This window comes from Lissotriton vulgaris, unplaced genomic scaffold (genome assembly GCF_964263255.1).
Source record: "Lissotriton vulgaris unplaced genomic scaffold, aLisVul1.2 SCAFFOLD_1363, whole genome shotgun sequence".
NCBI classification, from domain to species: Eukaryota; Metazoa; Chordata; class Amphibia; order Caudata; family Salamandridae; genus Lissotriton; species Lissotriton vulgaris.
The window spans coordinates 612259-630139 of record NW_028249642.1 but is presented as its reverse complement, the minus strand read 5'-3'; the positions used below and the strand labels follow the sequence as shown (position 1 = coordinate 630139).

General features: G+C 44.7%; 1 protein-coding gene across 1 annotated transcript in view; it reads left to right on the top strand.

Moving 5' to 3' along the window:
* LOC147663507 (E3 ubiquitin-protein ligase MARCHF5-like) overlaps positions 1-4504 on the top strand; it is a 29156-nt gene extending 24652 nt beyond the window's left edge. Inside the window, exon 3 of the mRNA XM_086950401.1 lies at positions 1851-4504. Coding sequence (XP_086806527.1) covers positions 1851-2030 — 180 coding nt within the window. The 3' untranslated portion in view covers positions 2031-4504. The remainder of the gene's footprint in view (positions 1-1850) is intronic.
* The last annotated feature ends 13377 nt before the right edge of the window (positions 4505-17881 follow it).

Genomic DNA, 17881 nt, shown 5'->3' with positions numbered 1-17881 from the left:
CATCCAGGCGGACCGTCTGTTTATCCAGTTTTGTCGAGAAGTGGTCCATCCTGCCATTCAACGCTTCGATCTTGCCGTCGATGGCCTGTAGGCTGGCCTGTATAGCGGCAAGAGATTTCTCCAGCCCTGTGGCGGTAGGTGTCGCCGTTTCCAGCTCGGAGTCCGATGTCAGGGTGTGTCCCGGTTTTCCCCCTTTCTGCAACTCGAACGTGAGTCGGGGCTGGTTCTTTTCCGGCTTGCCCATGGTTTGTGTCGAGGCGCCAAGTCCTGAAATGCGTTTGCTATTATATACAGGCACTGTCCTGAACGTGTCCTTTACCCCTTGAAGCCGTGTGCTGGTGTGCGGGAGAGACCGCAATCAGGACCTCAGTCGCTCAAGCTAGATTGGGTGCGCTTCTAGTAGGCCGCACCTTGCTTGTTAAGGTGCCGTGGTTGCAGCCTCAGTGGGGAGACAAGGTTTGCATCACTGCCTTGATAGGCCACCGTACGTGCTCTCTTTGCGCCCGTGTATTCACCAGCCAATCTCCATAATGTTGCCCCAGTGGTCAGATACCCCAATGCAATTCCGACGCAGGCCCGCTCATCAGCCTGCGCAGTTCCAGCTATTTTACCCCTTGCGGGACGCCGCTCTCCTTGACTGTGGTGGGGGGGGGTTGTCCGAAGCTACCCCCTCGTGTGTCAGCAGCGTGGTGTACCAGCGTGGCCCTCAGTACTACAGGATCTCTGGCCTCCTCTGTTAGGGTGTCATGCAGTTACTTAGCGTCAAGTATGCTCATGGGGAAATACCGGCCTCTGAGCTCTGAGCACTTCGTATGCTTAATCAGCCACCAACAGTTAGACCCGGCAGGAGTGGAGCAAGATCTCCCACGATGCTGTGCTCGGCGTGAGGAGGGCGGCTGGGGGGTCGGACGCAGTCTTCAAGGCAGCATGTACAGCGCTGTGTGGCCCGTGCGCGCGCTCCGCGCCGGGGACTCGCGTAGGTCTCTGCCTGGGCTTCTCTTCCAGCCACTCTCGTGTTCTACCGCAGTTGCGCATCAAGGAGCCCTCGCCCCCACGGTTACCTTGATTACAGGCGCGCTTGTACCTCCGCGGTCCTCCGAAGAAAACCGCAGCTGGTTGTCTGTCGGCGGAGTGCCCTCGCAGCACTGGGCGAATTTCTCCGTCACCTGCGCGCCGCCATGATCGCCAAGCTTCGGGTGGCCATACGGCGTCCGGAATTTGCGTCTGTGCACCGGCAGGGTTAGACACGGGCAGCACAGAGTGTCCACAGCCCTCAATAGAACAGGTACAGCAGGTGAAACCGCCGGATGGCAGGGTTAGGGACAGGATAATGTAGGATTTTTGTCGATGGCTGGCAGAGCTGCACTACAGTGCAGCCATCTTGTCAAGCTCCAAGGCACGCCCCTCCTAGCATTCTCATACTTACCATTTTTATTAGTGACTGCAATTTCTATATACCAAATGCCCCCACGTGCAAGGTCCAAGTTTAATATGTATTTCATTTACAATTTTCCCTGCAACCCATGAAACGTGTGGTCTCTCCTTCTTTTGACGTAAATTGTCTGTCAGATGTTGGCTCAGTGTGACTGTTAAGCATTTACAGAGCAATACAATTATCTTGCAAATACGTTATTTGGTGTGTATCTTCATTTATTTAGCCCCTGAGGAAAGTTCTTTTCATTTAGTGTGTGTTTTTTGGGTTTTGTTGCTTCACCTGCCATCTGACTGTTATCCTAAGGGTGAGGTTCACATCTGTTGTTTTGTTAGTGGATGATATTGTGGACGAGGTCAGTTCTGCATTTGATGGCTCGCTTGTTTCACCTTTCTCGTATATTTTTCCCATGTTACAGGGTGGCATTGCCTTCATTGCAATAAAAGGATCCCTTAAGGTTTACTATAAGCAGCAGCAGTACAACATCCAGAGCAACCGGCGAATCCTCAACTACCATGCCATGCGTAACCCGGAAGAAGAGGACACCGTTGCTACTATTGACAACGACGACAGCGGCAATGAAGACAACGTGACCTAATACTTCAGTGTGTGCTTCCCACTTCCCTTACCTGCATCCGAAAGTGAGATGAACACTGACCTCCCCCCAACCCGGAAGGATATTCCGGTGATTCTGTTTTGTAACAGGATTAGCCCCTCAAAATGATAGCTGTCCAGCTGTGTGCATTCCCATAGAGCCAATGAACAGTCAGCCTTTGAAAGAGGCAGCATTTGTGCAGTGCTACTGGGTTTGGTCACCCCTACTTTGGATTTTTTATTTAAGAAGGCAAATCTCGCCACTTGCTCCAAACCCCGCAGGCTGTCTGTTTTTCTCAAGCATAGCCCCCCTTGTGAAAGGTTTGAACTGAGTTATTTGCACCACAGCCTGATGTTACCCTGATAAATTTTAAAATGTATGATTTGTTTTCCAAGTGCTAATGAGCAGATGCCAAGCACAACGTTCATGGTTTCCTTTCAAATCATTTGCCCCTATCCAGTTTCAGGTTTGTAAATCATGCTTTGATGGGTGTCTTAAGTGCTGTGTATATAAACAAGAGCTTTGCATTGTAATAGTGTTTTATTTATCTGCTCTCCGACTGTCTCACGCAACGCACTAAGGGTTGTTTTGTCTCACATCAGATCACCTCTAATCCCTGGAGATTTTTGCAGTTGTTACTGACATCTCAGCAAACCGAACTGACAGCTGCATGAGCTCATAGTGAACCTCTCCTTACCAGCAAATATTATATGAAAACGTCTGAATAACATACATGGAACCTCATTGCCCTGAGTATGAACATGCTCCATAAGAGAACCACAGCAGAAGCCTGGGCTAGTTTGAAAACAATGAGGGATGGCCTATTGGGCCATTGATTACTTATCTTAACAGCAAACACACTGGCATTGCAGTTAGCATAACCGAATAAATTCCGCCTGACTTTGTGATTTCTGACTAATATAGAGCTACTCACTTTTCCAGGGAGTACTAGTTTCACGCTGCCAGATTATGCCACCTCACACCATCCTCAAGCACTATTTCCTCACAATGCCCACATTGGGCATTTTCGTTGACCAGTGTTGTGTACTCTGACCCTGCACCAGTGCCAGTGTCTCTCAATTCTCATCTGTTGCTAACTTCCCAAACTACCAAAAGCCCAATAGTGAAACCTTGTTGGTGCTGCCCACTGTTGCGGGTTTCCAAAGCTGCCCTTAATGCCACCTCCTCACACTGGCCACTGGTGTGCACCAAACCGGCTTTTGGAAGGGGGAGTTGGAACATAGCCAGGGCTCTATATTCCTTCAGGTCCTCTTTGTGCCTAGAATGACAACCGAGAAGAAGTTGTATTGTTAATTTTATGTGGTGTTCACATACAAGCACCACTAAGGAATAGAAATCACAATTTGTCTGACTGGAACAGTGTAATTAATCTAGACCATCTAGAAGGGATCACGTTATATCTGCCAGTCAGAGACTCCTATGTCAAACTATATGTTCACGTTTTTTTAATGAAGCCCTTTGCTTGGTGTCCATGTATTCATTTTTATGATCAGTAAAAGGGTTTTCTTTTCCTAGCAGTGCACATCTTTCTGTAGCCACTGATAGGCCCCTCTTATTAGAACGGATTGAAACAAGCATTTGCAATGCAATAGGCCTAACATTTGTGAGAGTTTAAGATATTGGCACTGTAAATGACAATGCCTTTTACTTATCTGTTTTGATAATTAACACATAAATGAAAGGCATTGTCTTATAAAATATCAATAGCTGTAACTCTTGTAAATTCGTGACCTATTTCATTTTAAAGAAGCGGATTCTATTGTCTTGGGCTGTTTGGAAACTGAAAGCACGCATGTTGCGCTGAATGTTGCATGTCATACCTGCAGTAAAAATATAGCTCTTTACTACGCGATGCATTACATCGCGTGCTATTACAACGTGGTTGTTACAACAACTGCGTTGTTAGTCCGCGATGCATTTACATCACAATTCTTTACAACGACTTCCACTAGGGGGCTCGCTGGACTTAGAAATAGTATTATTTACTATTCCTACTCCAGTTTACGATCGCAATGTAAAAGTATCGCGGTGTAATGACTGTGTTGTAAAGGTTGTTTCCCCTGGAGTAAGAGAGACCCATTAACCTCTTAAGTGCTTGGAACGTTCGGCGACCGACGGCACCACTACCTCAGGAGTGCTGCCGTCGGCCATTGAACGTTCGAACCTCATAGCTGCAATGGAACGTCCAGCACTGGAGCTGGACGTTCCATAGCCGTATGAGGTTAAAGAAATAGTGCTTACAGACTAAATAAGACATACAGTGTAACAGAAGTAAAAGGGACAGTCCTCATTGGAGGTTTCAAATGAAGACAAGGTGGTACTAAGGAAGGACTAACAAGCCTATCAACGAATCAGAAGCCATCATTTACAAAGGACAAAGACACCAGCCAATGAAAAATATGGGCGGAGAGGTTTATTAATCTACCAGTTAATAAAACACATTGTATTAAGTTTAACTTGTTCTGTATTTCTTCCACTCTAGTTTCTTGGTAGTTGTGTAAAATAGAGCAAATTAGCATATTTGAGCCTGTCTGGCTGAGGTTCTCACCACAAAATGTAAAAACCCACCATCCAAACTGGACTAGGGTCCTCTGTAAGTCCCAAAAAGTTGTTATGGATGGCAAAAGAAAGTTAATTAGTCTGTGTTCAATTTAACAGCGTTAAAATTGATCCACTGGTCAAAAAGTCTGTTGCATTGGACATTCACTGAAAATATGAAGACAAGAGCACAAGTGCCCAGTTGTTTAATTCAGGTGGACTAGATGGTCAATGCAGTGAACCTAAAGCAAAGTAATCTGGAGTTAACTGGCTGTCCTAATGGCCATTGGACAGCTCATGCTTAAGGCCTCCTCAATTTATTTATTTATTTATTTATTTTATTTATTTATTTGATTTGTATCGCGCGTTATAGCCACCGGGGCCTCTAAGCGCTGGTTGTCCAAATTAACTAGTGGGGCTGAGCATCTTACTTGATCTTGGTGGGCGCTTAGTGACTGCTCCATGCCTGTTTGAATAAAACAGTTTTTAACTTTTTCCTAAAAGTTAACAGATTGCGCTCCTTCCTTAGATCTGGGGTCAGTTTATTCCACAGAGCCGGGAGTGTTTTAGAGAAAGCACGTCCCCCCACCGTGGCCAGTCTAAATCGGGGTTGGGATAGAAGAGTAGCATCCGAAGAGCGTAAAGTCCTGCTCGGTGTATAGAGTGAAATTCTGGACTTAAGGTATTTTGGTGCATTTCCGTACAGCGTCTTATGCACTATGCACAGTCCCTTGAAAACTACTCTCTGCCGAATTGGGAGCCAATGAAGCTCCTGCATCAGCGGGGATGAGTGGGTCATCCTGGGTTTCTTATAGATCAACCTGGCCGCGTCGTTCATAACCCCCTGTAGCTTATCCAGCAGCCGCTGGGGTAGCCCTATGTACAGGGAGTTTCCATAATCCAATCTGGCCAAGATGGTCGCTGAAACCACCTGTTTCAGGGTAGAGAACGATAGCAGTGCCGATATTTTCCTCAGTTGCCGCATTAAACCAATGCAGGTTCCTACTACAGACGTAACCTGTTTTTCCATGGATAGTTTCCCATCCAGGTGCAGACCCAAACTTTTGACTGCTACCGCTGGTTTCGGTGGTACACCCAGCTCTACCGGCCAGAAACTCTCGTTCCAGGGGTTGCCCGTGATGGAAATGGGCAACACTTCCGTCTTCTCCGGGTTAATTTTTAGGGAGTTTTTAGACATCCAATTAACCGTGGCTTTAAGTATGTCCTGTAGCCTGGTAGACGCTCCTGGCCCTTCCTCAAGCCGGATGATGATCTGGGTGTCATCAGCGTAGTTATAGACTAGGCAGTCCATCCTATTCAGGAGAGCAATCAAAGGCTGCAGATAGATGTTAAAGAGCAGGGGCGACAAAGCAGAACCCTGTGGGACCCCGCAGGTAATAGGCGCGGAGGTGGAAAGCATGTCCCCCAGTTGGACTCTTTGTGTCCTGCCCTGCAGGAATGATGCAAGCCAAGCCAGGGCTGTACCTCTGATACCAAAAGACCTCAACCGCGACAAAAGTTGTTCATGACACACTACAAGGCTTCCGTCAGCTGGCTTCCGTCAGCTGGCCTCATGCAGCTCTTTTAGTCTGTGAGTGCTCTTTGATTTGTGATTCAAAATCCCAGTCTGGAGATGGAGTTCCATTAGTTGGCCATCCTCACCCTTGGAATCAGACTGCCTTTGCTTATCTGGTAGCTGTTTTTAGGTCTCGTCTATTATATTCCGCAAGGAATAATTAGACGAGAGTATAGTGGGCTATTCAAGCTCTGAAACCATCACGGATTTTGGACAGTGCCTGTGGATTACTCGAGCGGAAAGCGTGTCCACATCAAATCCATCAGACTCCCTCCCACAGGCATGCCCCAGCGTGCGCTCGGCCTCAGGCTGTTTCACTTTCACGGCCGCCAGGCCGTGTCCCGCATTTTTTTGGGCCTTTCAGCAGCTAAGGGCTACTCGATATCCTGCTGATGACCACACAACATTACACTCGTCTTTACTAGTTTAGGACTTGTGTCCTGACACCAAGCAAATGGAAACGTAAGGGATGCAGAAAGAACAATAAACGTGTTAACTTTCTTATCGAACATTTTGCGAGAGTGGGAAACAGCTTCATTTTTAACGGCCGAGAAGGGAAACCGGCGCATTAATGGAATTCAGATGTGCTATGCACAAGAAAAAACAACTCGCTATTTTCTGTGTAATTTTGTCCGGCGCTGCAGAGCAATAGCTTCAGTGAGAGTTGGCAGGAATTCTCACAGCTCTTCCGATTAATAAAACCACTTCGACCTAGTTATTTCCAGAACACACGGAGGCCCATCAATCACACTCCAGTGCAATTAAGAAATAACGCCTTGATTTAGAGAAACGTGCGCCTCTCCGTTTAGATACTGCATATATTAGCTGGTTCACCATTAGTTTATGATTGCTTTTCTTTGGCAGTCTTGCTCTAAAGCATTCAACCTGCACGAGGACCCCATGATCTAATTAAATAGAGGTGCCCACCCTCCCTCGCCCTCTTTAGATCACAGGCTGTCATGAAATCAATGGGGAAGCCATCACAGAATAGGGATTTGCACGCGCAATGGTGAAGGGGTCATTTATTACCTGCAGCCGGGGCACTGTAAGACCACAGTTAGCCCTAAAAACCAAGTTGAACGATCTGCGTTTAACAATCTCCTCACATGGCTATAAAACAACTGTCCTGCCACTGTTCCAATAAAGAATGGACGGCAAACTTGCTAATTCCTGTTCGACCGGGGATCGCTCCCCACCTGTATTTACTGTATTAGCCACCCGGAAGTCCAGTGTTGCAGAGGAAAATTTCCGTTGCAGCATTTCCCGCCAGTCCAACCTCCCCTGGTTTAATAGTTGTCGCAATAACTGGCCTCCTAAGCCAATAAGCTAACCAGGGCCGGCTGGGTGGCTTCAAGTGTTTTCAGCCGCACCACGCATTTACAAGATTGATATGTCTTGTGATTATCTTTATTGATTTGGGCAGTGCTGGTTATTAAATGCTCAATCTTCCCAACCAGAGAGAAATTCATGAATATATATCTCATCTGCCAAGTAAAGTAACCTTTTCTGACTGATATATATTTTGTGGGTTTTAATGTTGATGTAATACAGTGGCAGAAAACAGTGAGGCAACTCTGAAGCTTCCGATGGGATCCGTTTTCTGTGGCCTATAAGGCAGAACTTTTCAAGGCACAAAGACAAAGGGGGTTTATTCTTGCCTTCTTATTACCATGGACTTCTCGACTGGTCCTCTGGAGTTGAAGTTATTCTCAAAACTGCAAAGTGCTGCATATTTGTTTTTTCTCACAAAGATGCACATATTAACCTTTTTATATTTGAATGTTTTTCACAGACTTCAATGAATTGGGGTGTTTTAATTCTCAGGCAGTTCCACAAGAGCGCCTGTGAAGGGGGAATCTCACAAAATAGGGGTTCATTTAATAAAATGGATGCTACTGTATTGTTAGAGGTCTGGATCGCCTTCATTTGTATGACCATTATATAACCATCTGACTTTACTACTGCTCACCATCTTTTCACTTGGCAAGTGGTGCAGTTTTCTACCACAGGGAAGGTTTAAATTGGAAGCTGTTTCCTATTCTAGCCCTTCAGAAGCTAGGTTACCTAAAAAGCCAAGAAAAACACAAATAAAGGCACATGAGGAATTTCTGGCCCAGCACAAGTCCTCACTTCGTGATTATCATATAAACAAGCATTTGCAATGCAATAGGTCTCGCATTTACACGAGTTTAAGCTATTGGCATTGTAAATGACATTGCCTTTTCTTTATGTTTTGAAAACGAATCAAAAACAAAAAGGGATTGATATTTGCAATGTAAATAGCTAAAACTCGTTTTAATTATCCCGCCCCATTAGACACACTAAAGTATGATGATAGAGTGAAGCTGATGAACGAATATAAGCTCAGCACATCCGTCAAATTGCAATGCCCAGAAGCCCTGTGACACTTGCATGCTACATAAGCTAGTGTGATTAAAATCCATTATTACAAGAGGTGTACCGTATGTGGGCCTTCTTTACATCCTCTCTTTTGTGCTGATAAGTTCAAAGTGGGTTAATTACTTGGTACAAAAACGTGTGTTTGAACTGCCTGCAACGATTTTGAACCAGATAGGTCACTTTAGTAGTTCTGCCCAACCCTAACCCAGGGCGTTGGACACATTTGTGGGAAGTCAAGTGTATAGTTGTGGAGTTCCATTGCCCTGGCTTTTATTTATCCTCTGCGCATGTGCAGATGCATGCGTGGCAGCTGGTTTCCACCTTTGGAAAGGAGCAAACTGCACCATCTGTGCTAAATCAGTGCACAGATCTGTACATAAGAGGTGGGTAGTGATTTTTCTGACACCTTCTCTCTTTCCAACCTCTCCCTCCCTCGAACGAATACAGAATAGTTATTTAGGCAAAATAACACAAGCACAGAAACATTTGACACCTATATTTAATTTAATTTATTTATAAATTTTAAATAGCGCGACCTTGATCCCAAGGATATCAGAGCGCTTTACAATTTGAGGCAATATGTGTTGAAAAGTCTGCTTCAATGACACTAATGTGCTTCAAATAAACTTTAATACTGCCATATTATTCCCCCGCCCCCCAATAACCATCCCGGCAAAGCTCTCACCGCAACCACATTTATATTCTTGCAACTGCAAACCTCAAACGTCCTGTTCTGACTGAAATGTCAACCATACCTCTCCCACATTATTACACTGCACTCAATGCGACATACACTCCAAATACCACTCAGTGCCACATAATTAAACGCTACATAATTACACTGCATTCAATGCAACATACACTCCAAATACCACTCAGTGCCACATAATTACACGCCACATAATTACACTGCACTCAATGCAACATACATTCCAAATACCACTCAGTGCCACATAATTAAACGCCACATAATTACACTGCACTCAAAATGCAACATACACTCCAAATACCACTCAGTACCACATAATTACATGCCACATAATTACACTGCACTCAATGCAACTTACACTCCAAACAATACCACTCAGTGCGTCATAATTACACGCCACATAATTACACTCTACTGAATACAAAATACACTCCAGACAATACCACTCAGTTCCACATAATTATATGCAACATATTTACACTGCGCTCAACGCAGCATACACTCCAAATACCACTCTGCCACATAATTACACACCACATAATTACACTGCACTCAATGCGACATACACTCCAACTACCACTTAGTGCCACATAATTACACTGCACTAAATGCGACATACACTCCAAATACCACTCCGTGCCACATAATTACACGCCACATAATTATACTGCACTCAATGCAACATACACTCCAAATACCACTCAGTGCCACATAAACGCCACATAATTACACTGCACTCAATGCAACATATACTCCAAATACCACTCAGTGCCACATAGATACAGGCCACATAATTACACTGCACTCAATGCGACATACACTCCAAATATCACTCAGTGCCATATAATTACACGCCACATAATTACACTGCACTTAATGCAACATACACTCCAAATACCACTCAGTGCCCCATAATTACACGCCACATAATTGCACTGCACTCAATGCAACATACACTCCAAATACCACTCAGTGCCACATAGATACACGCCACATAATTACACTGCACTCAATGCAACATACACTCCAAAAACCGCTCCGTGCCACATAATTACACACCACATAATTACTCTACTGAATGCAACACACACTCCACATAATTCCACTCCGTGCCACATAATTATATGCTACATAATTACAATGCACTCTATGCAACAAACACTCCAAACAATACCACTCAGTGCCACATAATTACACGCCACATAATTACTCTACTGAATACAACATACACTCCAGAATATACCACTCAGCTCCACATAATTATATGCAACATATTTACTCTGCGCTCAACGCAGCATACACTCCAAATACCACTCAGTGCCACATAATTACACGCCACATAATTGCACTGCACTCAATGCGACATACACTCCAAATACCACTCAGTGCCACATAATTACACTGCACTCAATGCAACATACACTCCAAATACCACTCAGTGCCACATAATTACACGCCACATAATTATACTGCACTCAATGCAACATACACTCCAAATACCACTCAGTGCCACATAGATACACGCCACATAATTACACTGCACTCAATGCAACATACACTCCAAATACCACTCAGTGCCACATAGATACACGCCACATAATTACACTGCACTCAATGCAACATACACTCCAAAAACCACTGTGCCACATAATTACACACCACATGTTTACACTCTACTGAATGCAACACACACTCCACACAATTCCACTCAGTACCACATAATTATATGCTACATAATTACACTCCAGTCAATGCAACATACACTCCAAACAATACCACTCAGTGCCACATAATTACACGCCACATAATTACACTCCAGTCAATGCAACCTACACTCCAAATACCACTCAGTACTACATAATTACATGCCACATAATTACACTGCACTCAATGCAACATACACTCCAAACAATAACACTCAGTGCCATATAATTACACGCCACATAATTACACTCTACTGAATACAACATACACTCCAGACAATACCACTCAGCTCCACATAATTATATGCAACATATTTACACTGCGCTCAACGCAGCATACACTCCAAATACCACTCAGTGCCACATAATTACACGGCACATGATTGCACTGCACTCAATGCGACATACACTCCAAATACCACTCAGTGCCACATGATTACACTGCACCCAATGCAACATACACTCCAAATACCACTCAGTGCCACATAGATACACGCTACATAATTGCACTGCACTCAATGCGACATACTTTACAAATACCACTCAGTGCCACATAATTACACTGCACTCAATGCAACATACACTCCAAATACCACTCAGTGTCACATGAACGCCACATAATTACACTGCACTCAATGCAACATACACTCCAAATACCACTCAGTGCCACATAGATGTAGGAAGGTGGATATCTGACTATGGTTGCCCCCAACTTTTTGCCTGGTGTTTTGCTGGTTTTTCGACTTAGTTGACCTGGGACCCTGCTATTCAGGGCCCCAGTCCCACTGCTCTCTCTGTAACATGGATTCCATGTACCTTAGGTACGTATCTAATTGGATACTGAGTCACCTTATCAGTCCCTGTACAGTGTACCTTAGGTACCCAGGGCATAGGTGTACCCAGGGCCTACCAGGGGCTGCAGCATGTATTATGCCACCCCTGGCTGGCCATCCAAATCTGACACAACTGGCTGCACGACAGCTGGGGCGAGGTGGTGTAAACTCCCTTTGCTTTAGATATAGTATACCTATATCTAACCCTAAAAATGGACACATGTATTCCTAACAGTCACTCCTATGGCAGGCCTTATCAATCCTGAAGGCAGAGTGCTTGGAATTATGTGAGATGGTGCTCTAGCATGAGCTGAGCCCATTTGCAGCTTGCGGAACTAAGTCCTAATAGCTGTTCCATGATAACGCGTACCATATACTCTTAAGTGCATTATAATCCTCGCGGTTATTTGCCAACTTTGGTATCGCTTTATCAAAACATGTTGAGTAAGGTGTCATACGAATTGGAATACTAACCCCTCGCCAATTCTGGCGACGTGGTTAGCATTCCACCCTTCTAGAGGGACACGACATGTACGTAACTGAGAACCCCAGTTAAAGCTAACTCGAGCCTCAGCATCACAAAATGGATGCTGCCACCACAGACACAAGTCTGACCTCCTGCTGCTGGGAGTCCTTCCAGCGAGGAGAGCTTGGACAAAGGGTTTCCTGTCAGGGGCGGTGCTAGCACCATCCCAGACATGGTTTTGTGTATCCCAGGTAGGCAGGGCTGAGAGGAAGGTGACTGTAAGTGGCACCCCGGTGCTCACTGTGCATATGCTGGCTTAAACCAGTTCCAGGGGCACACCAGCCCCTGAGCCTGGGAAAGTCCAGACAAGGGAGAGGGGTGTAACCACCCCCCTACTGGTCCCACCCATGGGCAGGACCTAGTCGCGTGCCAGCCCCTTTTCTTTAGAATAAAGGTAGGAGCGGGCCCCCTTCCCAAATTAGATAATTCTGAATCTTGACTACTTTCCACGAAAGGAACTCTGGATACCTTCTGAAGACTCTCCCTTGTGGCTAAGGAGTAGCCACCTTGCACCCGCAGGCACCATCTAAGCATCGCGATTTGCTGGAAGTCCATCCTCCGGATCAAGACTGCCCAGCTCGACGAGACCCAGATTCCCTGGCATCTCTGACCTCTACCTGCATCATCAGCCTAGCTGAGATTCGTGGGTGTGACGAGACCTGAAGGGACCGGCCATCTTCAAAACTGCACGACGCTTATCCAGCATGACCGCCGAGGGATCCTCGAGTGAGTGCTTTTGGATTTGAGAAACCCTAACCCTGAGCAGCTCCAGCACCGAAGTCCAGCTCCCCAGCATCCACGAGATCTGCGTGGGGCCCTTCTGCTCTTTGCTGCTCACCGCGTTGTCCGGTCACTTGCCTGCTGGCTTGTGGCCCTCTTGACGACGTACCACGATGATTGCCACATAGTTATACGCCACATAATTACACTACACTCAATGCAACATACACTCCAAAAACCACTCAGTGCCACATAATTACACACCACATAATTACACTCCACTGAATGCAACACACACTCCACACAATTCCACTCAGTGCCACATAATTATATGCTACATAATTACAATGCACTCAATGCAACATACACTAAACAATTCCACTCAGTGCCACATAATTACACGGCACTCAATGCAACATACGCTCCAAATAGCACTCAGTGCCACATAATTACACACCACATAATTACACTGCACTCAATGCAACATACATTCCAAATTCCACTCAGTGCCACACAGTTACACGCCACATAGTTACACTCTATCTATCGCACCACCACCGCATCACTCAGCACCACCACAGCATCACTCAGGGGCACCACAACATCTCTATGCGCTACCACAGCATCACTGAATGCCACAGCATCACTCGTCGCAACCACAACATCACTCAGCGCCTCCACAGCATCAATCTGTGCAACCATTCAACAACAACTGGTTCAAATATGTTCTCTCAATGTTTCAAGCTTTATTGCAAATGTCACAAAAAGATGTTAATATTTCACTTCTGTTCTTGGATTCTCGTCACAATAAAATACACTGAACATTAATCTTCACAAAAGTTTAAGCTATTGCCATTATAAATTACAATAACTTTTATTTAAGTATTAATTATAAACATTTTTTTAAAAGCAATTGTTATTTATAATATCAATACATCTAAGTCACGTAAATACAACACATTGCATTACAGATGCTATAGGTGTCATTTTTGCGAAAGTTAAAGGTATTGGCATTGTAAATGACAAAGCTATTCATTTTGCTATTTTCAAAACCAACACACAAATATAAAATTTGTCATTTACAATACCAATAGCTCAAACTTTCCTAATGCGAGACCTATTGCATTGCAATTGCTTGTTTCAGCTATGAGACAATGATTTCCTCCTTTCTCCTGAATCGGGAAGTACCTCTTTAGCTTTTAGGCTGTAGGGTTTACAAGGTTGAAGGCAACCACTTTGCACCATCTTCACTTTGTGAGGATTACTCCCTCTGGGCTTTTGGGCCGTTTGGCATGCTTCTCTCACTAGGGGTCTCCTATTGTATGTTCACTATTGTATGTTCAGAAAAACAAAAGAGGTACCTCCAAAGTACATCAGCCCTCCTGTTTTGAGTTTTTCAGTCCAAACTGGGAAGCATCCCTTGTTTTTTTACTCAGAACTCTGAACCACATAATCATAATATGTGGTTAACTCATGGTACCACTCAGAGGGCCTGTCTGTGAGCCTTGAGTGATACCACTCTCACAAGTAAATTGAGGTAGTATTATTGGACCTGAAGACTGTTCTAATATTTTAAAAACGGATCCCACAAAATATATATGAAAGAGCTTCCCTTCCCTTCTGTGAAAGGTTAAGGGTTGAGCATGTCTAGGTATTAAATGACCAGACCTGAACTCGAGAATGAAGTAAAAAAAAAAACAAGGGATGCATCCCTGTTTGAATTGAAAAAACAAAAAATGGGAGGGCTGATTTACTTCAGAGGTACCTCTCTTATTTGTCTGAATCTAGAATTCGTCTCAGGAAGAACTCCAAAAACGTCCCATTCCCTTGTCTCTTTATATGGTCTCCTGTCGTATGGCCACAAGGAGGTGGTCCCCCTCTCGCTTCCATACATTGGATATAGTTTTCCTGAAATGTATTCTGTTGAATATTCTTCTGGGCTCTCCTGTTGCATTCCTAAGGACTGGTAAGGGCATTTTTACTATGATCCTGCTGCATCGGCTACCTCTAGGTGCAGCCTCAGCGTGACCAAATAGGCGCAACAAGCTTTGAAAATTTGGGTGGTGCCCTTTATGAATTGGAAGCCCACGCTAAACCTCTGTAGCATTCTGTGTTTGAAGGTATTCTGCGGTCTTGGAGGGGGTGGGGCTGGGCCGAAGTACTAAAATGGATTTTGACCCAGGTGGTAGACTTCAGATTTTGACTCAATCTACTTTGCCAGAGAGGTGGGCTGGGGAAAGGGAGTATGTAGATTCTCCAAATAACTTGGAGAGAATCTGGACTTCATTAAAGACACAGAGGTTAGCATTACGCATATAACTTTTATTGCTAGCTCCTTGTAGCGCTTAAAAGTAAAACCACATTATCAAAAACTCTAGAGCTGAGACTGTCCTGTCCGACTAGCCTAAATAAACTCCACTGCAGCTGCCATCTTCCTCTTTTAAGCTGCTCCAGTCCCAAAACTCGAAACTTTAATTTCGTCCAAAAGGAAACTGAAGTCCTCATCTCCTCTTTTAGTGTGTATCTGATACAAACAACAGTCTTAACTATAAAAGATCCTCTAATGACACATTAGAACCTTATACGTTTTCTCTCCATCATCCTCTCCCAATACATGGGCGGAATAATGCTAGCCTCTGTGTCTTTCATGAAATCTAGATTCTCTCTTCAAGTTACTTGGGGAATCTACATTTCATGTCAAGACCGGAGGCTAGCATTATGCATGTTCAAAGCTGTGATAATGCCACAGACGACACATGTTTTGGACGTTTGTTGTAATATCTTGGAACCCTTCAGCATTCGACCAGTCAGCCACATGCAAAATCTCCTCCAAGCATCCACCAGACATGAAACTTTTACTCGCCATGACCCCTCTCACTGAATGCGCCCCATATTCCTGCAAATCAATACCTGCTTCAAACATGCAAGTTTTTACCCATTGTGCAGTTGTCGCCACTGAAACTGGCCTGTAAGGCCTAACATAAGAAATAAACAACTGGTTATCTCTATCCCTTCTGAATTCCTCGATCCTATTCTCATACTCCCTCAAGCATCTCACCACACACAAACTTAGGGTGAAAAAAATCGATGAGGACATCCTCTTCGTCCTTTTAGCTAATCTAAAAATTACTCGGTCGGGGTTGAACAATCTATTTCCCCTATCCGATGCCTTAACATCAGATACTCTTCTGGATGAGATTTATTTTATTTTATTTTTGCCATTTATAAAGCGCGAACAATTACCCGCAGGTGTCTTGGCGCTAAACAATTTGCATAACTTCAAGTCAGTATTTAAAAAGCTCCTGAGGAATTTGATGAATGTTATTGATCAAAAAGCCATGTCTTTAGATGTTTGCGGAACTGGAGAAGTGAGGGGCTTAGCCTAATGTTTTGAGGCAGAGTGTTCCATAATTTGGGTGCAGCCACTAAAAAGCGGCGGTCACCCCAAGACACTGTTTTGGATTGTGGAATCACTAACTGGTTTAGGGTGGTGGAACGAAGCTGTCTACAAGGTATGTAGGGTTTCAGTTGGTCCTTCAGAAAGTGAGGTCCTTGATTGTTGAGTGCCTTATACACTATACATAGTGATTTAAACTTAATTCTGTTCCGGATCGTCAACCAGTGGTATTCTTTAATGGTATCGGATATGGCAGCGAATGTAAGCGTTCCATAGAGCAGTCGTGCTGCGGCATTCTGTATTGCCTGTAACTTCATCGTGACCCTAACCTGGGCATTAAGGATTAGGCCGTTGCAATAATCGAGGGACGATAGGACTAAGGAGCTGACCAGTGTTTTGGTCGCTGCCTCTGGGAGGAACGGGCTGATTTTCCTAATCATTCTACGTTTGTGGTGGGCTGTGGTTGCTACTTTATTTGCGTGATCCATAAAGTTAAGACCTTCGTCAAAAATGACTCCCAAATTCCTGCCCTTAGCTGTCGGACTGGGGGGTGTTCCAAAGGCTGGTGGCCACCAGCATGATGACCAAGCTGGTGAGAGGGGTCCAAAAATAACTACCTCTGTTTTTTCTGAGTTCAGCTTGAGGCAATTTGTTGCCATCCACTCTCCAATTTCCAGCATTCCATTTTGGAGACGTTGTGCCACCTCACCTCCGTCACCTTTGATGGCCTGTACCAATTGCGTGTCGTCCGCATAGGAGGTTAGGCTCATCCCATGTGCTTTGATAACATTGGCAATGTCCGACACATAGATGTTAAATAGTGTCGGACTAAGGGATGAGCCTTGGGGAACCCCACATGGCAGCGAGAGTTGTGCAGATTGGTAAGGTCCCAAGGTGACTGCTTGTGTTCTGTCAGCCAAAAAAGATGCGAGCAAGTCTCTGGCAGAGTGGCAGATGCCCAGCTTTCCGACACGGTTGACCAAGATCTTATGGTTGACCGTGTCGAAAGCTGCAGATAGATCAAGCAGTACTAGAATTGCTTTCTCCCCCCTGGTCCCGAATTGCTCTGACATCATCTGCGGCTTTAATCAGGGACGTTTCGGTCCCGTGATACTTCCGGAAGCCGAATTGTGTGTCGTCCAGCAATCGGTATTTCTCTATGTATTCCGATAATTGAAGATTCATGGCCTTTTCGGCCACTTTGGCTAAAAAAGGGAGGCTAGCAATAGGCCTGTAGTTTTTTTATTCATTTTTGTCAAGGCTTGGTTTCTTTAAAAGGGGTTTCAGTAAGGTGTTTTTTAGCGGGTTAGGATATGTCCCGGATAACAGTATGGAGTTACAGACTTGTGTAATAACTGGAATAATGGAATCCATTACTGGAGGGAGGACTGAGAAAGGACAGGGATCAAGAGTGGATCCTGTTTTAATTGT